The sequence below is a fragment of the Callospermophilus lateralis genome, unplaced genomic scaffold, assembly GCF_048772815.1.
Source record: "Callospermophilus lateralis isolate mCalLat2 unplaced genomic scaffold, mCalLat2.hap1 Scaffold_66, whole genome shotgun sequence".
NCBI lineage: Eukaryota > Metazoa > Chordata > Mammalia > Rodentia > Sciuridae > Callospermophilus > Callospermophilus lateralis.
Window position 1 is genome coordinate 8356434 of NW_027514882.1, and position 27627 is coordinate 8384060.

At 33.9% G+C, this 27627-nt stretch overlaps 1 protein-coding gene across 1 annotated transcript in view; it reads right to left on the reverse strand.

The window, feature by feature from the left end:
• The window catches only part of LOC143389837 (nuclear factor 1 B-type-like), a 120128-nt gene that overhangs the window by 23399 nt on the left and 69102 nt on the right, over positions 1-27627 (reverse strand). The window contains exons 11-14 of the mRNA XM_076842614.1: positions 13016-13150; positions 8833-9017; positions 4660-4825; positions 1523-1605 (exon numbers count right to left, since the gene is read on the reverse strand). Coding sequence (XP_076698729.1) covers positions 1523-1605; positions 4660-4825; positions 8833-9017; positions 13016-13150 — 569 coding nt within the window. The remainder of the gene's footprint in view (positions 1-1522; positions 1606-4659; positions 4826-8832; positions 9018-13015; positions 13151-27627) is intronic.

Sequence of the window (27627 nt, forward strand, 5' to 3'; positions counted from 1 at the left end):
AATAATGCAAATCTCATGACAAAAGTATTTCTGAAAAAAATGTGTAATGATTTTTGAAAGAACAAGTTTCTAAACCTATAAATCCCGCATAAGTTTTAAAAAACACAATGAACACATACATTTGTCAAACAGAAACATATTATAGTAATTATAACACATTTCATATTACAGCAATTTTAGAGGTGAAAAAAAGCAACATTCCAGAGAATTACATTGAAAAGCCATTGGCTGGCAAAACCTCTAATTATTATTTGGTATTTTCATAAATGTATACAGATGTTTTCAGTTAGTCCTCACTCTTTTGTTTTGTTTTGCCTTGCTTTTTTTAAACCTGGCAAAATGACAAGTACCCTGAATAAGCTATCATCTTTACGATTTTCTCTAAACTCTGCATGTGGTGACCTTCATAAGCACAGTCTACCATCTTGGCCTGCAACTGGGAAGGACCCAAGAATTCCATATGAAACATAGTAGAGATAGGCCACAAAAAGTCTAAATGTGTCGGATCGGCCTAGAACAAAGTAAGTGGGCATAAAAGTAAGCACCTGCACGGGCTTGCTATACATGTGAAAACTCATATAAATGCACAAATAACTTACAAATGAAGAGCAAGTTAGTTAATACTGGCTCTTTCTTATTTATATAGGCTATTTTCCCCATGTAATATTTTGAATTCTGTTATTTGAAAATAGCTCTGCTATCAAAACTTGAAAGCAGCAAACATATGCATCATAAAATATATTTGAATTCTGAAGTGTTTAAAATTATCTGTTATCCTTTAACTGGAATCATGGGATTTCTGCATTGGTATGGTCCATGCTTTTGATTGTGGCTAATTTGTTTATAAGCCACCATTAATCCTGGCTGTATATTTTCACAGTTTGGGTAAACACTTCATTTGCATTAAATTTACAGCATTAATGAGATGTGAAATTTAAAATGCTACTTGAAACATAAATGATGTAAGAAAGCAGAACAGAAAAAAGTGTTTTGTCACATCTGAAATCACTAAACCAACTTAAACCTATTAAAATAGCAATGATGTGTCGACTGAGATTTTAGCTTCATAACTCATCTTCCTGGTCTAAAATACAAAAGTAAGGAGTAAAACATCTGGAAAATATAAAGTTGCTCAAAAACACAAATTATGCACTGCTTCTACTCAAACTGGAGTTTAAATTGGTTTTCAATGTTTGCCTTTGAAAACGACAGGCTACTAAGTTTCAATAGCCAATAAGATTGAGAAAAATTCCCATTGACTGAATCACAATAGTGTTTGTGGATGTTATCAATATATGCTAAAGAGAAGATGAAAGAGGTCATGAGCCAATTTGAGAAACTCTGTTAAGAGAGGCAAGGAAACAAGGTATAAATGAGAAAATTTTTTGGAAGACAAAATGATCAATTTTGGTCTCAGAAGCCCCATGAGCCCCATTCTGAGTTCAGATCTGAGAGGCAACATGGAGAAAAGCACGGAAGCAAAGCATGGCTACACCATTACACCTGGGTGAAACGTGCCCACCTGTTGCTGATGTAGGAAGGATGGGTCTCTTGGGCTTAGTCCCACATATCGATTGGCTTGAGATGTGCCTGAGGCTGTGTAGGCTGATTAAGGAAGAACAAAAACAAAGATAAAAATTGTGAACTATCAGAATGAACACCCTGTCCATGTATAAGAAACCCAGAGAAATGGGATTTGCAACCAAAAAAAGTTGTTGTCTCCATTTCTCTTCCTTTTTGACTGAGTGATAGAAAAGAAATGGTAATTGATTTCAAATCAACGAGCTTATCCCCCTTAAAAAAAAAATCTATCTAATAAATCACATGCTTTGGTGTAGTGTTTCACACTTAAATGTCCAGGTACAGTCCTGCAGTGGTGCTCAAGATTGGCTAAGCAGAAGGGTCCTTTGCCTGGATGTGACCATTTACTAGATGTTAGTGATCTAATAGAAAATAACCAGTTATGGTCTGTGATTCTAAATGTCAGAAAAAAGTGACAGCTTTTAATGACAGGACTTAAGCAGATGTGCTTGATGATGAAATGAAAAATGTCTTACTTAAAAGTCTTCCTAAATAGAAAATCTAATATTACTATTCTAAAGAAGGAATCCATTTTTGTGTATTTATATAGTAAATAAGCTCAGTGTTTTATTTAATGTAAAAATGCCCTCTAATTTGATAAAAAGATTTTTGGAAAGAAATTCTTTATTTTCCATAAGTGTAAAAATTCAATGTCTTGCAATTAGTCAGAAAGGGAGCTGGTGGCACCTTCTGAATACTTGTCACCAGGTAGTTAAGTACACAAGGTGATCATTCCTTATGTTACAGGTGTCTTATTTGTGAGTACTCTTTGTACAGGTGCTTTTTAGTACAGAGTGAACTTTCCACAGAAAAGTTTCTCCTGTTCCTAAAGATTTTTGCTTGTTTTTACAAGAATAGGACTAACACATTTTTCTAGCATTAAGCAATTCCACTACTCCATGTCAGAATACACAGAAGAACTAAGTTTTACTATATATTACATTCATAGATCTGAAGAGATCTGCTTGGTTTAAAACCATCAGGTTAATGAGGAATTCAGACATTAATTTTAAATAAGCTGCCTTTAAAAAAGTCAGTATGTTAATTCTGCCATGTTCATAATAAAGGACTGAAAAATTTGAACATTGAGGCTTTTTTAGATCAACTTTTCAAAAACATTGAAGATGTTCACAACTCATCTTTTAACTACTCCTGAATAAAGGGCTCATGCAAAGGCAGCCATCAGCAACCAGTGACCCCCACTTCATCACCACGACTCAAACTGAACACATGGGCCAAGGACAGTATCACTCTTGAAGAGTTAGCATTCAATCTGCGCAGTCCTTTCTTCTCAACCATGAGAAGAGGTTCCCCTTAGCCTGTGTGTTTTCTTCAATGCTACTATCAGCTCAGTAACCAGTTCCTCATTATCAGTGGTGCTTAGGGAACTGAAGCTACAAATTCATTTCTAGAGAAGAAAAACTACTCACTCTATTTCTTTTATGTAAGAGTGGAAAATGAACTGATGCAGCCATCTTTAGACAACCAAGGTACTCCTTCTGAATGTTTTGTGATTTGACTAGTCAATTTAGATCCCTTTTTGAACAACCTGTATGTGCATATAAAAACAATCCATTAACCAACAGGCTGAAGGCATTCCTGTAAGTGGGCTGTGACTATTTGGGTCTGCTAATCCCCTGAATCTCACAGTAATGTCACTATAATAGTAGGCACCAGAAATTTTTAGAACTTGGCTTGAAATATTTATTCTGTGAGAATTTAATTACTTTATTAAATCTTGCTTTCTATGTGCTTTTATTTAAATCACTGACTTGTTTGTTCAAAGATGCTGTGACATTCATTTTTAAAATTTGCACATAGCATTTTTAGTGATACAACATGCACAAAAAATCTTTAAAACGAAAGAAATCCAGTGTTCTCTAACCAGGTCTCATCCACCTATGTATTTAAGGAACTGTTTGCTGAGTCAGGACCCTCTGCCAACAAACAGATTTTAAGCCTTAATAAATACTGAGGGGTAATACAAGTCCTCATTTATAGGGGCTCATAAATTTTGAGAAAGAAATGCTAAATATTCACTGTACACACAAAGTATTGTTCATTTTTCTTCCTAGTCTTTCAGAAGTCATTAATAAAGAGTGTCTTTCCAATGGTGGAGAAAGAGGGAGCCAATGGTGCCTCTGGTTGTGTAATTTCACATGGGAATTTCCAAAGCAAAAGGATTTTCTTGCTCTAGGAAACAAAAATAGTTTAAATTTAAGGCATATGTATAATTGTGGGGGCGCATAATAATTCTTCTCTACTGGAAATTTATTCGTTCCACTTTGCTAATCTGTGTACATCAGCTCCAGTTCTAAGAAGCTGGTAATTTGGGTGAAGCAGATTGAAAATTTATTCCTCATAAACTTCTGAGTATTCTAAATGAAGAAGCAAAGGAATCATTTGTCCAATGGGCTATGTAAGTTTACTAGCAAAACCTCCAACATTTAAAATGTCATGTCCATGCTAATAAACATAATATCTGATATACCATGATATGCAAAATAATTAAAACATTTAAAGAAAAAGTTGCAGATAATGAAAGTGCAGGTAGCTTAACATGTGCCTAATACTAAGCTTTGAAATGTTCTTGCCTACACCCAACATTGTATGACTGTTTCTAACAATGACAGGACCTACGTTAAGGTAAACATGCAATTATCTTACAGAGGCACTGATTCAGCTTGCCTGATGGAGGGGCTTGATTTCTATAGGAGTGCTCCAATAAGTAACAATTATCTAATCTCCCTTTGGTGATATAAAAACCTTATACACTGCATAATGTTATTCAGTGCGATTTCAATGTATACCTTGAACAAGCAGGCATGACTTATTATTGTTGTTACAACTGTTTACTCAAACAAATTTGCTTCTCCCTTTTCAAATATGATGCACTGAAAGACATTTGATAAGAGAGAGCATGTGACAGCCAGGCCACATACATGCCTGCTAGCTCCACTTAAATGAGAAATCTCCATCTGGTCAGGTAGCTGGAAAAGTTGCCATGTTTTCCACCTTGGATCAAGTATCCAATGGTGCCTTTGATGGACATTTCTCATTTCCTACAGAAATACTTACTGGTTGCTGTAGGTGAAGCTGCCTCACCTTCAGTGGATGTAGTGATGGGTTTAGTATCTGTCATGGTCAGGGTCACAGGTCGCACTGCACTGGGATGGGGAGAGGGTGCCAAGACAGGAGTGAAATGGCCAGGCACTTTCCCTACTACTTGACCACTGCTGTTAGGCTACAAAACAAAAACAGAATGCCAGGTGAAACAATCCAAAAGGCAGTCATCTTCTCCAACAACTCCACTCAGCACATGTGGCCACATGGATCCTGCAGGCTGCGTGGAGCCATCACACAGGCCCTCCCTCTCAAGTCCGAGTCGGAAGCCAATCAAAGGTTGGTAGTATAAAGCAACAGTGTTTAAAAGAAGGTTTTCATCTTCAAAGCATTTTGCATAGGTTATTTGGTCTTCACAACACCCTCAAGACAGAAGTAGACTTGATCCTTTCATTTAGTAGTCCAGAAAACTCAAATGGAGACTCAAAGGCTTAGCTCAAGCTAAAATGGAATTCCTTACTAAGCTACCTACAATTAAAACCCAGTGATTCCTAATTCTCTGCTCTTCATTCTCTATACAGAGTCCGTTTGGCTTTCACAACAAAATTTTCCTCCATTTGGATATTATCACTGACACAAGAGACACAAGAATGCCTAGCAGAGAAAACACATCCAGTTCTATAATTCCCATCATTTATAGTGAAGGCCTATTCTTCTGCATACAAAAACTAGGTTTCTCTCACATGCAGGTATTTCAGACTCAACATAAGGCAATATAAACTTTTCCAGGCAATCATCAACTTTTGATGATTTACTCATATAAGCAGTTAGATGAGATTAAAGTATTTAAAATTTCAGATGCACACAATGATATAAAATGCTGAAAGAGGTCTGACCTTATACCTACAAATAAAAGATTTCCAAAGAAAATTAAAATGTACTAAAGTGAACTAGAGGACAATCAAATTCACAGTGCTGTTTGTGTTACTCTTCCATTGTTGTGCACAGAGAATTACACAAAACATGTATCCTTGACATTTGTGGGAATTAACAGAGAAAATCCCTAGGGCAATGACAGAAAAGATATCATTATTTGAGTCTTAGCCCCTTGGTGGAAAAATAATTTCTGTGGTAGGAGACAAAATCATTAGAGTACATTATTTAAAGAAATCCTGAAATATATTTTTCTAGACAGAGAATGCTAGTTTTGATTACACCCATGTTACAGTGCTCCACTGCATGGTATTCCTAACAATTTGCCAGGTTGTTATTCTCCAAAAGGATATAGTCTTTATAATCTCAACTATCAAAGGCAAAGAAAGTAATGAAGCAGATTATTTATATATGCATAAATTACAAGTAGATTTTCTTTAGAGGAAAAGATAAATAGCTGATAATATTTAAGTATTGTGACCGGAGGTATGAACTAAGACTTTGCTTGGGTTCCTCAGAGTCCACTTTCTTTATTTTATAAAGAAAATGGACTTCTTGAATATCCTGACTATTCATCATAGGTAATTTTAAGTATTTAACTTTATGTCAGGAAAATTGACCAGAGTTTTCCCCTAAGGAAACCTATGGGAGAGTTATATCTTTAAACTAATTTTATTCAAAATATTCCATTGAATAGCATGACTGTCTCACCATAATTGGTGCAGCAGTAATGCAATTAATCTCCAAATTGCTGTGGGGAGGAAAAGGCATCTCAGTTGCTTAACAATCCAAATCAGTGCAATGCTAGAGGAGGTTGGGAAGGAGCAGTTGACTGGAGGTGAATGGTCACCGAGTCCTTTTTTTCCATTTCTAGTGCTGAAAAGGTGAATATCAAGAATTCTATTTTGAAATGCAAATTAATTGGTTTTGAGCTGGAGTTAAACATCAAAGCAGGTATAATGTTCCTAATAAAAACACTTCTGTAGTTTCCTATAAAGACCCATTTTTCTTTCAAGTGGAAATAGTTTGTTTCTAAAGCAGACCATCAACTTCTGCTTGTGTGAACACCACAAATGACTGCTTTACATATTTTACTAGAGAAAGAAGAAAGGTCTTATTTTGTCACTGGGGGTGTGCTAAACGGTAAACGTGCTTCTGTATAGGGTTCAGCAAAACACTTTGATAGTACCTACCTGGCACAGGACCAGAATGACAATAATTACCAGAAAATGCTGCCACTGCATATGACATTACCCTGCCTAGTCTGTAAACTTTGTACACTGGAACTGAATCAACATGAACTGACAGATATGTCTCCTATTTGAAAAAATAATAAAAGGGACAAAGAAAAAATTCTCAAGCTAATACAGACATTTTTTTTCTGAAACTTGTGGTTAGAAGAATGGGGAGGGTTACTTCTCTTTAGTCTTCTACTAGTTTAAACAGGTGAAGCTAAGATAGAAAGCTTCCATCTTTCAAGGCTGCTAATAGATGAACTTTCATAGTGCAGATACAAAAAGAGAGGTGTCTTATCTGAAGATGAAGCTGAACAGCATTAGAAAAGGATTATCCTACTTAATACATTGCTCCTATTATACAAAATCCTGAGAGGGATTTTTTGGTTTTTGTCTTTTAATTGAGATGAGAGTAAGATGCTTCTCTTAGAAGCTAGATTTTTACCTTGAAAACATAAAGAAAAGCTGAGAACAATATAGGCAGATTATCACCTAATATGCCCTCTTAACTTATAAAGAATTTAAAATATACGTAAAACAAGCACTGAATAATTAAAGAAATACGTAACACTAAGGGCCTGATTTTAATTTGCATAATTTTTCCCCTAACAGTGCCTAATTAAGACATCAGTTAAAAAAAAAATCCAATGGAACTCTAAGATTTTCCACACTGAATTAACGTTAAGGACTTTTAATGGATGTCTTAATTAGACTTTGTTATTCATGGAAATTCTACACAAATTAAAATCAGACCTTGTGTGCACTGTTCCCAGCTGAGTCTAGCAAAATGCTCTATGGAACCAGGATTTTTGAATCCATGTTCTGACAGCAAATTTCATTTCTAAACTGATAATACTAAGATCCCACTCTTTTACTTAGTTGTCATTAGTACTGCAGTTATTACACCATTTGAACATTTTCTCCTAAAATACAAATGATAAGTTTAATGTGAAAATTCAACACCTAGTTTAATATATTAGTCAGTGGTACTAAAAGCAAAGGTAACTTTCTAAGTAACTCAAAGGTACTGGATGCACTGTCACTCAAAATAAAACATTCAGAAAGGACCATTTTGCTTCATCTTAACAAATTAAGACTCAAGAGTTTTTTCCTGACCTTTGCTAATTATGATTGATATGCACATATTATTTACTCTAATTTTAGTAATTTAGCAGCAGTAATGATAGAATGTTGTAAAAATTCCCCAAAGCATAAATCCATATAATAAGAAGTAGACAGGAGTCTTAGAGGTAAAGCAGCAAAGCCAAATACTATACTATAAGATCAAAATTATATTGCAGATTTTGGATATTACAATTATCAATAGACCCAGCTTTGGCACAAAGACTGTCTACTTGATTGTGAAAAATCCTCTTCTAGCAAATCCTTATAAAGTGACTAGGGAGTAGGAAATGCACATGAATTACTACACTTAATACAATGAATTGCCTAAAACTACTATACCATGTTTATTAAAAAAAAAGATACCTATAATAATGCCACTTTTTATTAAATGTAAGTCATGTCACTGCAAAGAATATTCAAGTAGTCATCAAACACTGAAAATGTTTACATTATCAAAACTTATTTTAATACCTAATAACAGGCCTATAAATACACCAGTAAGTTCTTTTGTGTGTGTTTATTTTAGCACATACCTTGCTACTACATGAAATAAACATTTTTGTCACTATGTCAAACCCGGTATTTTAGGTGTGAACTCCAGTTTGGAGCTTTTTGGCAATGAACACTCTGCATAAACTTTCTCTTCAGTCAATAAAAATCCAAGAACATCAAATCAAAAACTTCTTCACAAACACACCCCTTTGGGGCAATACACTTCCTACCTGTCATTTAACCACCTTTAAATAAAAACTTAATGGGTCACCAAGAAATTTCTTGAAGATGGATTGCAAGGCTTGATATTCTGCCAGACATACTGTCTGACAAACCTCCATGTCTTAGAGTTATACCTGTCCCATTTCCCTTAAGTTCTATTCTTATTTTCTCTTATTTTTACCTGGCTGGTTTGTGGACTGGATGGGTCATAAGAAGGTACATAGTTCTTCAGAGTATCCTGAGGATTCAGGTGGGGAGGATATCTGATTGTTGGATGAGAAAAGTAGCTCGATGGGGCTGGAGGAAGGATAGCTTGTGTTGGAAATGGCAGCGGTGAGGGTGGAGGTGGAGTTCGAGTTGAGATGACTGCAGAACACAGAAAAGGAAAGATTCACTGTCAGAGCCGATTTCCTTATTATTTCGTCCAGATTCTATAAAGATGTTGTAAAACTATCATTGGTTTTCCTACCACAATTTAATCAAGTTCTTCTAAAATAAATTACTCTTCTACTTATATTCTCAATGATAATACAGGTAGGGACACAGAGACAAAACCACACCCAAGGGAAAAAATGATCTTGCTTTCTACATCCGAGAATGTTTTCAAAAAAGAAGTTTTGCTTTTATAAGGTATGCCAATACTGGATAAAACATTTATTTGAGCAGTTATTTCCCATCAAAAAACACATTCTTTGATTATAAAGTCTTTGTCTTCTTAAGTCCAGACCAAGTCAAAGCATTAATTATAGGGCAGGAGACCCACAAAATGTCTACTAATCAATTTCAAATAAATTATTTTCCTATACATTCTAGCTTACAGTTGTTCAGAAAGTTGCCTGTCATGAATAATAATTATCTGGTCATTGTATAAATACTTTTTGAGCATTAAAACACAAGACCTGGCAACTCTTTCTTCTATGAAGATATTCCTTTCAAAACCAAAAGAGCTTTATTCTGCAACTATTTTTCTTCTACTCTTTTACTGGGTGTAACTTTGAAAATATTAAGGTAAGACCAAGAATAAAACCCACAAAAATGCGAATTTGAATGTCAATAGAGGTAGGTATATTACATCATCCATAAACCATGTATTTTATAACTTTATAGAGGCAACTATTATATAAAACATATGTAATATGTATAATGTTTAATTTTAATATAACTTTTAAATATTAGTATGATCATAAATAATTGTCTAATTTTTAATTTAATATTAAGTTTGAAAGATAGGGAAAATATAACATGATCATTATCTTTATAAGGTTGAAGAAAATAATTATGTTATAAATCAAGAGAACCAACTAATACATGTAGGAGTAAAGATTAAATGTATATTTCTATTTAATTTTGATCCAAATTATAGAAAATTACACATAAAGAATATTTAATGTTTTATGAAATAACTTAGCAAATAATATGAAAAAATAAATTCTTTCCATGACCTATAAATGAAAAACCTCTGGAATGATTATCTTCAACTTTGTAAATATGGGGGGCGAGGGAAGGCAACAATTTAAAGGATGTTGCTTATGTCCAACGAAGAAAACTTTCAAAATATACAAGAAATTAAGAATGTATATTACAGAAGAATCATTAATTTTATGGTCACAACTTTGCTCCTTGAATGTCCAGGGCACTATGTCTTAGAATCCTCTGGACTGTTTTTTACAATGCAGATTACTGGGCCTACCACAGAAACCCTAGATAAGGACCAGCAGGGGTGAGGCATCATGTAATCTTTTCATGCACTGAAATTTGAGCATCCTCCATCAAAGAGATACATTTCAGAAAATAACTGTATAGATATTTAAAAACAAAATTCCTTATTGAAGTATTACTTTATTTAAGAAATATGCCCTTTGGGTGGGGCATGGTGATGGACACCTGTAATCCCAGTGGCTGGGGAAGCTGAGGCAGGAGGATTGTGAATTCAAAGCCCAGCCTCAGCAACTTAGCGAGGCCCTGCCTCTAAATAAAATATAAAAAAGGGCTGGGAATGTGGCTTGAAGGTTAAGCGCCCCTGGGTTCAATCCCAGGTACCAAAAAGAAAAAGAAAATATGTCCATCTGAAAATCTATCTAAAGAAATACAAACCTCTACATAAAATTGGACACCTTTTTAATTGGTGTCTAAGTGCTCTTATTCTTAGTCAATTCAACTATGGTCTTTGCTCACATCTGTACACAAACCCTTGAAAGATATATACACAGTTCCATCTTGGGTCCTCTGGGTTTAGGGATCAATTTGGACATAGTAGTTCTGAAAGAGGTCCCTTTGCAACTGAAGTGTTATTAATCACATTTGAATTCACATCTCTGAACAATCTGGCCTGTGCTGGCCTGATATAACTGAGTAGCATGTCAGGCTTTAAATAGCAGGTAAAAATGTTTACCTGATATCAATAAAAGTCACTCTAGTCCTTTAAAAAGAGGTTTAAAAAAAACACAAGGCAAAAATATGTTCCTTAATTTTGAAAGCATATATACATATGGGTGATATATATGGATGTGTGTATATGTATGAGTGTGGGTGTGCATGTGCACACACATAGCCTATTTTAATGCAAGGTCTTTCTAATTGTCTTCCTTCCTCCAGTCTTGCTTCTTTCAGTACATGCCCTACAGTTCCATAGACTGACTTTTTTAAAATGCCATTACAGTTGTATAACTTCTAAGAAATCTCTAAAAATCTCTGCCTTCCTATTGCCTCCAGAATAAAGCCCCAATAATGTCACAGTGCATATGGTTCTCATGTGCTTTAGAAGCCAGTCTTGGATCACTTCTTTGGCCTCATCTCCAGCTGCATGAAGGAAGTTGGATATATGGAGTTCCTTCCTGCAATGACCTCTGGTACATTGCTGCATGCTGTGGCGTCTGCCTGAAACCTCCTCCAGGCTGGCTGTTCCTTCACCCTTGACACTTAGTTCAGAATATATTTTTTTTCCAGGTATCTAAACTTCCTCCAAGGGTCTGCTTCTGTTCAGATTAGATGCCCAGCCAGTGATATCATTCCCTCTCTTCTCACTACATCATGATCTTTTTAGGACAGAAACCATCTTTTGTTACCAAGGTGCCTATAGACTCTAATATATTTGATATTTAGTAAATATTTGGTGAAGGACTAAGGTGGAAGGCTTATTCTAGCTCTCTCAACTGTCTTTACCTATAAAAGTTGTTCAGTTTTTTCCAGTATGAATTTTTATTCAGGTGCCACAATATATAGATGATATGACTTCTAAGTTAATTTTGCTGAACATACTTTTCAACATATATTTCAATTATTTCTATGAAATAGTTACTAATTTTTTCACTTATGTCAATAGTCTAAACAATAAATGTAAAAAATCTTATACCACATTAAATTGGTATGTTTCCTCTCTCAACTTCTTAACTTCCTTATCGATAACAACAAAGTCCATTTTTTAAGTTTAGCAACAATAAATATCAAAATACACTGACAAACTAAACCTAAGTACTTTATTTGAGCAGATGCTACATCATAAAGATTTTAAAAAACATATGAAGGATAAAAAATTGCCTAACTGTAAACTAAAGAGTGTCACTAAAAATACATATCTATTTACCTTTGTCTATATCTATATATATATATATCTATATATATATATATATATAGATATATATATATATACATATCTACACATAAAACTTTACAGTTATATTAAAACTTTTAATCTCCTCATCCCTAGGACTTAAGAGTAATTATGTAGAAAGCATACAGTATTGATTACTGATTATATATCATTTTTAATTTGTGAAAAAAGACATCATCAATTGCTATTTAAAATATAAACATGAAATACTGAATACCTTTTCTCATTTAGATTAAGATATTAGACATAATATCAAGTGTACTAGCCCTAAGTAGTTGGCATAGAACACTGCCTCTTTCATTTTCTGATTAGTTTCATTTACAAAAAGTAAATAATCATTTGTGTATAGGAAATAGTGTCTATGTATCTTAATGTCTTTGGAACAACTCTAAACTAAGCAATTATAACTGAAAATCCAACTTTCTCTTAGTAGAATATATAAAATTAGGACCAATCCTGAAATTTGTAAAGATAACTATGTATTCTACTTTTCTAAGTCCTTATGATCATAAGCTTTCCAATAAAGGCACATGGAAGGAAAAAGTACATATATAGATATTATTAAGTTGCATAACTGTGATAATATTTTCTAACAAATTGATAAGAAGAGCCAGTTTATGGGATCATGACCTTCCCCTTTGGGTTAATAAAACATGGTCACTGTAGCTATAACTATGAACCTTTGGCTCCATCCCTAAGGGTGGGAGCCCTGTGAACAAAGGAAGGCTTCTCTTCTAGGACTGAGAGTCCTCACCACTGTGTGCAACTCCAGGTATTCCGGGATGATGGTGCTGGGGGAAAGTGCTCAATCTTGGGGAAGAATCCTGCAGAGATGTAGAGCTGAACAATGGCTTTTCAGGTTTCTTCATAGTAGTTGGAGAAGACATATCTAGAAAACAGGAGGGAAAAATTCAAGTTGCATGACCTTCCTATTTGACAAGGTTCACCTCAACATAACAACAGATTTCATTTTTCAAAGCTTTAGTACTTTTGTGCTTTGGCTCTTACAAAATCTATACTGAAGGTTAGAGCTCTAAAATATCGGTCAGAAACATTCTCAACAGAAAACAACCAAAGTTTTTATTAGAATTATGATCAGAATCATTCCATTACTAAAGAAACCTTGAAGTTATGAAAATCTAAGTATGTTTCTGTTAGCCCCTTGGTTCACATAAGAGTCTTTTTTTACCTCACATTTTGTTCTTTGAGTTATATGATTCAGGTGTTGACCAGCTACACCATGAAAACAAATCAAGGACAACCTGGTGTGGAGTGAAAAATAACCTTTGGGTGTGCTGGTAAATATATCGTGCATTTAACATTTTATGAAAACTCATTCACTTGATTAGCAAAAATAAAATAATTCTTAATTTTTCTCACTCTACAAATATATTTTAGGTTCATCTATTTGCCAGATAATGTGCAGATGTTAAGAAAAATACAAAGTAATTCCTGCCCTAGGACGCTCCCTGGCAGTGAAAAGGAAAATGATAAGGAAATAGCGATCAGCGGGGACATGATGGCATTTGCTGCTGCAGCCCCAGTCTCTGTTCACCTCACATGATCACCTCAGCACCCCCAGGTGAAAGAGGCATTCCCCAATGGTGCAATTTTCAAAATGGAGATGACATCAACAAAGAGGAAATGTTCCCAAAAAGGGAGGTATGAAACATATAAGTAGCCCAAACAGTCTATGGAGAGGAAAACAGAGTGATGAAGGGGAGCAAGTGACAGACAAGACCACACAACAAAGGACAGTGTGTTTCCTGTACTTCCTGTACTGCCTCTCTGAGAGCTTGCCCTGATGAGGGAAATGCTATGGATGGGCAAAATATGATCACAATTACAGTTGAGAACAATCCCTCCAGAAACTACATGGAGGATGGATTATCCACAATAGACCCAGAAGACATGGAGGCCCATTAAAAAGAAGATATATTATTAATACATGCCTTCCATAAATATTATAGAAGGCCTAATTTATACCAGACACCGCACCAGTTGCTGGGGACACAATGGTAAATTGGATTTACTTTCAGCTTCTACAAAGCTTAAAATCCAGTAAGGGGATAAATGGAAGTAAAATTGAATTACAATACGGTGTACAATGTGCTGTGATAGAAGTATTCAGGGCTTCCTTCATTCATTCTCTAGATATTTAACACTGCCAAAAGATAGATCATAAGAGATTGAAAAAAAGAGTGGGGATAGAGGTAATGCAATCAATAATTAAACAGAATTAAGTCAGTTAAATGAATAACTGATGAGGAAGGTCACCATCTCAGGTGACCACAAGATTGCATCATGCAGTTAGTTGGAAAAGGGAATTCAGTAAGAGCCTCTCATTAACAGGAGAGATGACCCTGAGTTTAACTTCTTGAGTAATGCTGACTTTTACTCAGATTTATAAATTTGTAGTAAAATGTCCTAACAATAATATGAACTAAAAGATTTGTATTTTATTATAAAATTTTTAAATACACACAAGTACATAGGATAATAATAGATTCTCATGTTTCTATCATCCAACTTCAGCAATTAGCAACTCAAAGCCAATCTTATGTTATCTTTACTCCATTCTATGCTTCAACCACCTTCATTACTTGAAGCAAATCCCAGATATCACCACTAAACAGTAAGAAGGAAAAATCAAAACTGTATGACACATAAAAATACATACAATTAGTATTTCAATTAGGATTTTTTTAATGAGAAAAAGATCTCATAGTGCTATTGAAATGAGAAACTACTCATAACTATGATTTTACTATTTGAAAAATTATCTAAATTCTAGGAAAGACATCCAATAGAGTTAGATATGTGTTTTCATCATGCTTGTAATTACAGAAAGTTTATGCTTCTGAAGACAGTAGATGTCACAGTCCACAAAAAGTGACAGGTGTGCTTGTAGATGTAAGCTACAATTTGTTACTAACTGGCTGTCATTAACCTATTGGGACTTTGATGAGTCAAATAACTTTTTCCTTATATCTTTCTCAAAAAGAAAAACAAAAGAAAGAAATTGTTCATGAAATCATAGCAATTAATGCCACTACAAATATGAAAAAAATTAAACCAAGTTTTAAAAAATATAAAAAGGAAGTTCACTTCAGCTAAGTTTTCAAAATGCTAAAAAACAAAACAAAACAAAACAAAACAAAACCCTTAAAGTGGGCACAGTGGTGCACACCTATAATTCCAGTGGCTTGGAAGGCTGAGACAGGAAGATTTCAAGTTCAAAGTCAGCCTCAGCAAAAGTGAGGTACTAAGCAACTCAGTGAGACCCTGTCTCTAATAGAATACAAAATGGGGCTGGGGATGTGGTTCAGTGGTTAAGTGCCCCTGAGTTCAATCCCTGGTACCAAAATACTACTACTACTAATAATAATAATAATAATAATAATAAAATTTTACTTAAAAGCTCTTTGATTTTAAGAAGCAATAACACAAATACAGGTTTTGCCTACTAGAAGTTAAACCATAGATATGTAGACTGTTAGAGGTTTAAGAAACTCCATTTCACTCCTTATAGTAGGGATGACACCAAAAGTTTGCATTCTAAATATTTAAGTTGAAATTAACTCTTAGGAAAAGAACTTATTATTATAGCTTATTGTTGACACCCTTATGCTTACCTGTGCTTAAATATAAATTTCAAATAAAATAAAACTGTATAAATTAGTTTGTAAAAACTCCATAATATAAATAGTATAGCACAGTAGACATCATTTGAAAACCATTAAATGCAATCTGAGCTTGGGAAGTAAAACAGTGTCATTGTAGTTATCTCATTTCTTTTCTTTTAGTTATATTATTTCTGAATTAAGGCAATTCCAGCTACTGCCACTATATGAATGTTCATTAAACCCAGACAACTTCCTAGAAGTTCCTTTGTGTAAAGGGCACATAAATCAAAGATGTTTGTACAGAAGTTCAAGCATATAGGCATCTATGTAATTTTTAATTAATAAAATTTTATTTTTTTTTTACTAAAATGATACAGTTGGCTTTATAGGGTACTTGTTATGTTTCTATTTATTTATACTGGTCCTCTTTTAGGCATGTACCTGACAATTAGAATACCCTCATGTTCAGAACACACAGAAGACCAGCACAGCACAAATAGAATAACATTCACAGTTCACAAAAGAAAAAGGGCCCACAAACTGTCTCTTTTCTTAAACAGCCAAAGTAACTTAGAATAGTAAAAATAAAAATGGGAAGGTCCATTGGCCAAACTAAAAGGCTGTGCTTTAGAAACAGGTAAAGAATGGTGAACCAGAATGTGAGCTCCATTGCCTTTGTTTTCATGTTAAATGAAATTAATTCTGGGCCCATTAATCAATAAAGAAATACTGCTACGCAGCATGTAAAAGGCACTATGCTGAGTACTTACAGAGACACAAAAGTGAATCCCCTCTCAAAGAGCAAAACAACTCTCTGGACTGAAGAGAGGATAAAAGGTCAATTATGTGGGGGCAGCAAGGGTAGAGTTGCTAGCCACTACATTTTAACCATGAACCAAACTAATACTGTTTTGATTCTAATTTTGTTTTAAATGTCTGCATCTAATGGACTTCCCACCTGAAAAATGATATTATTTCTATTTTTAATGCACTCCTATGCTACAGAAAAAAAAATTTGAGGAATAAATATGTAGAAGAAATAATTTTCAGTGACCTTTCTGTGAAGAAAAACAAATGCCATGCTTTGCACAATCTGCTGTCCCTCAAGCAGGAAGAATAATACATAAAAAGATTAAAGTGAAAATAAGCTGAATAATACAGCTGAATAATGCATAAATATATAATAAGTTGAATGATAATACATACACAATAATGTATAAGTTGAATAATACATAAGATAAGGAAGCTGAAGAGAGAAGCAAGATGGTAAGAAAAGAATGAGCTGATATTTCTGTTAGTAGGAAGAAGGCAGAAATTGCTGATGACTGATAAGAAGGAAAGAATTTTAAATTCTATTTAGAAAGAAATGATGTCTAAGTGCAGTGGTTTCAGAATGGTAAAACTTTCCCCAAACTTGTTTCTTCACTGTTGTTATAAGTTTCACTAGGCTTCTCCCCTTGTACAGGGTTAAATGAAAAAATTTTCTTTCTAGTCTTTATCAGGCCTTCCTCATCATGGCCTATTATCAAAACAGTAGTTGAAACTATATTCCTCAAATAGTATCCTTCTCATATTAAGATCTGTCATGGTGCCACATTTTAGTATAACATTTTCCTTGTTGATTTATTTTATTTAATCTTTAGCTAAGCTAATTTACCATATAGTCCTTTTGACTGGCAGGAAGAATGTGCTCTGTCCTTCCTTGCCTGTGACCTTCCTTTAGGTTAGAAAATTATATCTTTCTACTCTTATTCAGCCTAGAGAACAGTTTAATCCACTGAACAGTTATTTTCTTCTTAAGTAATGCCTTCCAGGAAAGGTTGAGGTCTAGATTTCTTTAATGACCTTGTGTTTAATTCTTAAATCGCTGGGTGATTTTGCATTTTTATTATTTTTTACTTGTTCCATCCTTTGTATGTACTCTTTTCAAAAAGGGCTGACTAACAGCTAGGCATAGTGGCGCATGCCTGTAATCCCAGTGACTTGGGAGACTGAGGAAGGAGGATCACAAGTTCAAAGCCAGCCTCAGCAATTTATCAAGGTCCTAAAAAATTTAGGCCCTGTCTCAAAATAAAAAATAAAAGGATTGGGGATGCAGCTCAGTGGTTAAGTGTCCCTGGATTCATTCCGCCATACCAAAAAAAAAAAAAAAAAAGCTAACTGATTACCTTCTATGGAAGATGACTTTAACAAAAACACAAAAAGTTGTGGAAACTAGAAGATAATGCTACTTGGAAAACTTTTTTTAAAAAAATAATCTAGGATTGAAAAAAAAAGGGAAGAGATAAAACAGGCCCTAGTTCTAGGTAGCATATTTTATAATCTCTCACACATGCAAGAAGCTATATAGTGAAGTGATAGCTAATGGTATAGGAAGACAAAGCAACTACAGCCAGTGTAACTTAAAACATATGCTTCATGAATAAAAAGCTCCAGATGAGAAGTAGTGGATGTAAAGTGAAAAAAAAAAAAAAAAAGAAATCAAAGTCAACTACCAAGTGTCCAAAAAGGGAGAGGAACTATAGCTATGAGTAAGGGTCAAGTGGGTAAGCAAGACGACTTGGACCCTGTCCTGGTAAGGCTTATAGTCAGGAAAGAAGGTAGACATTAAAGATGAAAGTTCATTAGATAAATGTAATTGTTATAAGTAGACTGTAGAAAGGACTTTTAATGGCAGAAGATTAGAGAGGCTAATATTTTTTAAGAGATTCACATTAATGATGCTATTTTTCAGCATCCACAACTGTGCTTAGATTTATAATTGGACAATTAACTATGACTGTTAAAACAACTATATAGTGAAGTATAGAATAAAAGATCACCAAACAAGAAAAAATTCAAATAAGCTACTAATAAAACTTGGTTCATCTAGACTTAAGCTTATCTTTAAATAAGTATTTTGCAAAACCAAGTTATCATATGATTGTTACTAGCTATGCTATGATTTTTTTGGCACTGTAAAATATATACATCCTAAGCCCTGATGTGTCATTCATTTCACAGCATCACTTCAAAGAAATAAAGGCTTAAGCAAATAAAGAGTTAGATCAACTCATCTCCCAACAAGGTAATTTCATCTACAAAAGAAGAGAGCTGCAGTGAAACACAGCGTATGTACTCCACTCATCGGCAGCTTGCACAAATGGCGCTCCAGATGTATATCTGTTCAAGTCAGCCCAAGGCAACAATTTTGATCAATTCTAATGTGATAAAATACTGCAGGGAAAGTGTGCAGAAACGTGTTTACGTCAGCCCTTAATTAAACTGTTGTTCACTTCCAAAGAACCTTAGGAAACACTAATGAGACATGAGTTTTGGCAATTTCTTCATCAAAGCGAAGACCCCTTCCTCAGTCTGTAGCAGCCTGTCATCCAAGTCGCTCCCGGGATAAATGTCACATGGCACTCCAATCAGTTAGCCACCTGTTAGTAGAACTTCACTGAAGTCAACTAGTGATCTGGGGCAAGCTCAAACAGCCACCTTAACACCTGCCTGTCTGGGACACCTGCTCCTTTTTCACATATAGTGGAGCAATATGTTAGCTTTTCCAATATGTTTGAATAGATTAAGGTTACAAATCAGATTTTCTAGAGCCTACACAGAAAACATATTATTTTCGTTCTAAAATAATTCCTATTCTTCTTACGATTTATAATTGCTTCAAATTAATTATGTAAAAGCATACACAAATTCATGAATCTCTGGAAGCTATTATTTTTAGCATATCATAATACTAAATTAAAATATATTAACAATCTTGCCAGTCTTATGATTTAGACAAACATATTCCTATCTAGTTAACAAAGAAGTAAAACGTCTCAAAGTGTTTTAAATGTCCCATTCTTTCACATTTTCCTAAGTTATTTTCTTTATTTACATGCCATACTTAAACACAACTTTAAACGGGCCATATAAATACAAGTCAACATTGGCTGGTTTCTCTTATTTATGAGTATTTATCTTTAAGGTATGTTTCATTGCTCAGTACTTAAAAATCTATCATGGTTATTTAAAATATCTGTTTTTCACATTATGAAGCTACAGAACATTTTGCAAGATCACTACCACCAGTCTCTGCCCTGCTTTTGATTTTTCAGAAGACAAATCAAGGTGTAATAGAAACAGTTGGGCAACTTTTTTTTTGGGGGGGGGGTACTGGGAATTGAACCCAGGGTCACTTAACCACTAACTTTAGTGAGCCCCATCCCCAGCCCTTTTTATATTTTATTTAGAAATAGGGTCTCACTAAGTTGCTTAGAGCCTCCCTAAGTTGCTGAGGTTGGCTTTGAACTTGCAATCCTCCTGCCTCAGGGAAACTTTTGTTAACTTTGACCTTATAGTATGATAGAGAACAGAATATGACACAGACCAGAGGAGGAAAGCACATATGTGGGAACATTTAGCTTAGAAATTTTGTTGGGGCTTTTAAAGGTTTCATACTTTTATAGGTTTTTAAAGAGTTTTATGGTTCTACAAAATCTCTGAAAATTGAGAATCTCTTCAGAGACCAAATTCATTGTTGGATGAAGGCAAAGGTAGTCAACACTTTCAATACTCCATTCAAATTGTCCATGCTATGCACAGTATTAAAAGTGAAAATGAGCTTTAGCTAAACTGGGGCACTCTGTATCCCATTAAAATGTTGAGTGGAAGCTGGAAGACAATATAAAAAAGATGAACTATCTTCATAAAAAATAGTCATTTAAAATAAGTGGGAAGCCACCAAATCAAGTGTATAGGATGAGTTTGGGAGCTGAAGTCTGGTCTTTTGCTTTGGGTCACAAATCCAAAGTCAATCTTGAGGCAAGGAAACAGCGTGGGCTGTATGCCCAGAGGACAAGGAGAAGGCAGAGCAGATACTCTGCCAATAAAATGCTAAAAGAGACCATGATTTCCTTTCCTGTTTTTGCCTCGAGGTAGATAGTGTTGAGGAGAGGAAAGTTACAGGTTATTTACACTGGTATAAATGTTATGTGAAATATTACAATTATCATGGCTACATTGAGGCAGAGTCTTTCTTGCTTTGCTTGCCTGATACTTCAGCTCTCAGCACAAAGCTTTGATGTATTTATATTTCTACCAATTTCCCTGTGGAGATTGACAGTGAGTTTCACCCATAGGTAAAGGGTTGATGTTGGGGAGTGTACCATGGAGGAGGAAGAAAGGAAAGAGAAACCAAGTCACTTATGCCTTTATTTGAAAGCTTTGCACTATCCCCTAGGTACTAATTTGATTTCTCCATTTCCTTCTCAGTATAATGGAGCTAGCCAGGCACATGGAGAGAGAAGACGTGGTATGACCCTTGATGGCTTAAATGGAATATAAATGACAAGAAAGAGGTGCAATGATGGAGTCCCAAGGCCACAGAGACTGTTCTATAAATACAGTTTGGAGCACATGCTTCAAAATTTCTCATAGAGCCATGTGCTACATGTAATTATTGTTCACATGAATTAAGGGAGAGTTAAGTCGTTCATGCACTGCTAGTGGGAATGTAAATTGATAAGACCTTTCTGGATTCTATGCCTATATTCATCAAAAGCCTTAGCAATGGACAAAAGATTTAACTCAGTAATTCTACAGTAGGAATAAATTCATTCCTTTAACAAAATTTCATCAAGATTCTACTTGATGAAAAAGGAATAGACAGGAATGAACTAATCAGATTAGGCACAAAGATTTCTGTGCAATGGGGTTCACTGTATCTTTATAATATAAAAATTCAGGAAGTACTTTAAAAATCCCTCATGAGTGAAGTAGACATTTAAAAACTTACAGTATAGCCAAAGATGGCATATTGCACAGTCATTATAAAGCAGAAATTGAATGATATGATTCAATTATAAAGTGCCATTATACTGTAAGTGAAAGAAAAAATAAATTATAATAGCATATATCATAAACCAAATTTAGTGCAAAATTATAGGAATCAAAATAGAACACATAGAAAATGCAGAGAGAAAAAACCAGAAAAACAGACTTTCACCTAATAGGGTTTCATATTAATAGGAGTTAATTCAGTCAAATATGAAGAGGAGTTATGTCTACGTGGTGGAATTATAAGTAATTTTTTTCTTATTTATATTAGATGAATTTTCCAAATTCCCACAAACAACCATTGCGTTTATCAAAATGAATTATAAAATACATATTTTGGGGGATAAAAATACTGCCTGTAGCACTACAGAATATTATAAATAATTCCCAATATTGGGTTGACAATACTGGATCTTGGTATGTGTCCAACATTACAAAATTCGAGGAAAGTACCTTGTGCTGCAAAGAGGTAAGAAGAAATGCTTAAAACTAACTTTTGCAATTTAGCTGGCTAAACACAAAGCAATGTCTTATTGAAAACAGAGTGAGGAAACGAGAATATCTGAATATCTGTTTCTAAGGACTCTTTTAGATGTAAAATTCTGTGATTGTGTGGCAAATGTGAATAAGTCCTTCCCACACACTCCAAGTTAACAAAAAGCTCTGAATGTTATGACAAGACATATGGACTTAATCCCACTACAGTAGTTTGATGGTGATGCCAGATGATTCAAAAAATAATTAGCTGACATGTTAAGAAAGTAGCTCCATATATATATATATATATATATATATATATATATATATATATTTTTTTTTTACATTTATCACACTCTAAAATAACTCTAGGAAAAATGGCAAGCTACGTTAAGAGGAGATAAGATGTCATCTTCAATTAGAATTCTCAACATTTAAAAAAAACGAAATCAGTTCTTTTTTAAAGGAGAAAGTATGGTAGTCTTTGTGTAAAATAAATGGATTCTTACTTTAAACATTGAGTTATTTAATCTTAATTAACTTGAGCATATTATTGTATTATTCAGCAACTTGAAACATTTTGTGATGGCTGAAGTCTCTTTCTTACTGTATGTTTTAACCCCAGCACAGTTGAGTAGCACGTTACTACAAGTCTCTTCTTTTTTTATCACATCTCTATAAAAAAGGTCTCCAGGCTACACCTACACCCAATACAAAGTTAATGCTCAAACCCCTTTGAAGCTCATGAACACCTTTCTGAGACAGTTAAAAAAAAATGCTTTGAATAATAAAGAACAGTGCTAAAAAACTAATACTAAACAAATGAAACAGTTTCTCTAGCACCACAAAAAAAAACTTCAAAATGCCTTTATCCGTTAGCAATTTCATTTTAACAGACAATGATAAAGTGCCTAGAGTAATGTCAGTAAATGTAATTTAAAAGGGGAAAAAAACACCAAACAATTACACAGGATTGGGAGTATATTTTAGTCACTTATTAAACATCAGTATAGGTAAATAGCTGCTATTCGCCCTGCCTCTTGGGAAAACCTCTTAGCTATGGAGGCTTATTAGTGTTAAGCATCTGAGAGCCATGGACTATAAAATAAAATCAATACCGTAACCTTAACTGTAAAAGTCAGAAAGATACTGGAAGAGTTCTAATTTAACAAGATTACAGATGAGTTTTTAGAGGGGAACATTTGGGAAAAAGCCATGCATTTAGAAACATTTATGCTACCAGACATCTCCAGGCTTCTGTTGTACTAAGGCTGTTGTTGCTCACACTACTAACGGGTTGATTTAACTGATGTGTTACTTCAGTGGATTTACAGGAAGGTCCTAGAAATAATCTAGAACTTATTAAAAAAAAGAAAAAAGAAAAGAAAAAAGAAAATCATTAAACTAAGGTAGTAAACTAATTAGGAACAATTATGATTTGATGTGATTTAGCAAGGCAGAAAAAATCATGAAAATTTGAAGTTTGTCAGTTTAGCAGCTCAATGCAAATAGGATTACTCTGCACAATGTTCTGTTTCTCTTAATGGAAAAGTATGAAAACTAACATAAATCATAGTGTTTAAGCTCAACCTAAATCTATATTTTTCCTCCAACAAATGTAAATGATGAAAAAAAAAAGAACATCCTGTCAATGAAATTACTACGATGGCATATTTATTATCCTAATGGTTTTAGAAATAACGTGAAATTGATCAGTAACAAAACCTCTATTTAGTAATGGACAAATTACATTTGTGAGATAATGTCAATGAAATAGAATATTGTCACAGGATAATGGTCTCCTATTGCTACGTCCGTAGTCATTTAGAGAAAAATAAATGTTGCCGTCTGGCTGAGTCATTTGTTTTCAAAGTAGGAGACACTGATCCCATAACAAGGTTCTGTTATAATAATTCAATCTCTATCAATCATTTGTTGTAACAGAACAGTGCAGGACAGGACATGTATTTTTGAGAAATGTACATTCCTTGGGTATAAGGCAAAACATGCCTCCAAGTACATAAACAGCCCCATTATTTTGTTATTCAATGAGAGTATTTAAAATAAACATTTAAAAGGTAATTTAAGAAATGGAAAATCTTCTGAATTTTCAAAAAGTTTCATGTTAATGAAAGCTCAGTTGAGGAGAGGATGGGTATCCCTTAAACAAAATGCTTGGAATAAGAATTGTTTTAGCTTTCAGATTTCTTTTTCAAAGTTTGGAATATTCGAATATACATAATGAGATATCTTGGACATAGGAGCCCCCATAATGAGATGTCTTTGGGGATAGGTGTAAGTTTCACATATGCCTTATGCATAGCCTGAAGGTAGTTTTATACTACATTTTTAGTGTGCATGCATTTAGACTATAGCCCAAAACATGAGGTCAGGCGTGAAATTTTGAACTTGTAGCATCATGTTGGTGTTCAAAAAGTTCTTGGTTTTTGGACTAGGGATTATTGAAAATTATCAAATTCCTTGACTGCAATTGATTTAAAAATCTAAAATGTTGGAAAACAAAGGAACTTTAGAATCTAACACTGTTATCTTACACATGGGAAAATTCTAAGCATTATCAGCATGGGTAATGATCAGTTTAATAAGTTGTAAAATGGAGTTTTTAACAGATTTTAAAAGAAAAAAATATATGTAAATATATTACTTAGCTAATCACCTGAGAGTAAATGTTCAATAAATGGTAGCCACAAATAGCAACAGGCTCTGGTTTGCCTCATTTGCATGTACTTTCTGAACACAATTTTAAATTTATGTGGTTTCTTCAACAAATTAATGATATAGGAAAAGCGAGAGGGTAGCTAGTATAGGGTAAACAGGCTGAAAGTTTAAATAGACTACATCGGAATTCTCATTCAAAAGAACAACCTTCAAGATGGACTGGGGAATTAGAACTTATATGAGGTTATATTAAGGAACTATTATTGTTTTTTAAATTGAAAATGGTTCTGTATGTAAAAATTTTCTTTGTTAGGGGGAGAACCATTAGAAATATTTATATGCAAATGGCATAATATACTTAAAAATAGTTTTTAAAAACTGGAAGATAGAAAATGAATAAGATTAGTAAAATATTGTTAATAGTTGAAGCTGGGTGAGGTACAATGTTCTGCACTTTACATTTTTCTCTACTTTCCAAAGCAAAAACTTTTAAAAATAATGCTTAGCCATTCATTTTATATTAGCTCTTCTCCACATTTATCTATCAAAAGCATTCATACATGCAATTTTTTAACTTCAAAACTGATTATATATATTTATATATTGAAGCAGTTAAAATATTATATAAATATATAATCATATACATTCATATAAATATATATTTATATATAAATAATCCTAATAGTAATACAGTGTAATATATATGTATATATACATATATACCTCTGTGTGTGTGTATGTGTGTGTGTGTATACATATACCGTCGAGATTTTTGTTTTGGCAATTCTTTCAGAACTCTGAAAATGACAAAGTCACTTCAGTTCTCCCATTCTAGTTCTACAATTCAGAGTTCATCTTGAAGCTTTTAAGGAAAACTGTCCATTTTCTGAGACTTGTGAAGTGGTGGTAAAATTCTGCTAGTCCACTTCTCCCCACATAAGTAATTCTCTAGGGAGACTGTAGTATAACAGAAAATATTTGATTTTAAAAAAAAGAAGATCTAGGCTCTGCAATTAGTTACCTAGACACTGGACAAGTCAGCCTTTCTGATCCTTGGATTGCCTAGCTGTAAAATAAGGAGTCTGAATTATGTTTCACTATTATATATGATATTGATAGTCTAAAACTAAAAAGACACATGCTTTCCAAACTACTGCAAAATAAGCTTACACATGAAATCAATGTGTGAAAGGATTTGAAATAAAAACCTTTTATTATGCCACTGAACTTTGTATGGCACACTGTGACAGTCTCCCATGGGTTTCTGATGTTCCTATTTTAATCTGCATTCCATCAGTCCAGAGATCCAGTATTACAAAGAAAGTTATTATTATTTCAAACTAATTTGCTATTTCAGTTTTTCTACAAAATGCTGTATTTTCAAATTATTAAGACTCCAGAGAACAGAAATATGAGTGAGTACAACTTTTCCATATTAATCAGCGTGGAGCCTTCAAACATATACACGAGTTAGCCCCGCCCAGAATCAGATCACATGAAATGAGGACAGATATTTGTTGATTAGCAGGCAACATAAGGGATTCTGATGAAAGCCTTCACCAACAATTTAATGTTTTCCTTCTGTTTCAAAGATGTTCATGTGATTTTTTTTTAACTTTAGCAGTGTAGCTGAAGAGAATGATATACACCCCAGTGGAAGTATCCCTGAAGTTTGTTTTCCAATGACATGAAATACATGGAAATTCACTTGTAGTTCTCAAGTTCTGATGTTTTTCATAATAAAAAGCTCAACTGGAAATCTTAAAAATTATGTTTATACATTAAACTCATACGAGCTCTTCTCCACATTTATCCCCCAAAAGAACTTGTATCTCTGTTTTTTCTCTTGCTCAAAAATTTGATATTTGGACATTTGCTACTTAATCCTGTGATCTGAACTCTAGGAATGTAAGGAATTGGTGTTTGATCTGCTGCACAAAGGCAGGTTAAAAAGTCCTTCCACCAAGGTTACTGTTGCCTTGCTATTCTCTAGGACTCCACAGAATGCTAGTGGCTCCCAGGCAGCAGTCACTCAATCTCTGGGAAAGCTACTTAACATGTTCTGCTCCCATAGCTCCAGAGAAACCTCAAAGTTGTGTCATTTATCAGTTGGGAGTTTGGGCTTGAGCACTATTTCCCAACGTCTCAACCTTGTGTTGCCTGTAGATTCTTCCATGGAAAAAAAAGGTTCTGAAATCACAAACTTAATAAACATGCTTGTTCAATTAGCAGTCACTCCTAGATAACCACAGTAATGTGTTAAATATTTGACATTTTCATTCATGAATGACAAAAGCTTAAATACTGTTAAAACCGAATTTTCTAAACTTAGTTGACCACTCTTCTATCTTGCTTATCTAGAAACATTCTTAAACTCACAATAAGTGATGCTGGTGTCTGCTAGCAGTTCTGTTAGGATGCTACCACACTCTTATTTACTGTTATTTATTTTTTGATTGAGCTTATGATAATAAATTGGCATTATCACTCACTAGCATCCAGGGTTCCTTTGAGCCCTTTGTCTTAACTCATCTGATATCTAAAATTACCTTATAAAATTCTATAAAATGCAAATTGAAATTTAGTAAAAAGACTGCATTACTAATGAGAATGTTTATAAAATTATCATAAATCTCCACACTTGCAAATATATTAAAATTTCAGAAAAACTTGCCAAGAAGACTTAGATAACAGAATTTCAAAAAAAATTTTTTATATTAGCCTTTTTATTTTCTAGTACCTACAACAACCAGAACTCAATGCATAA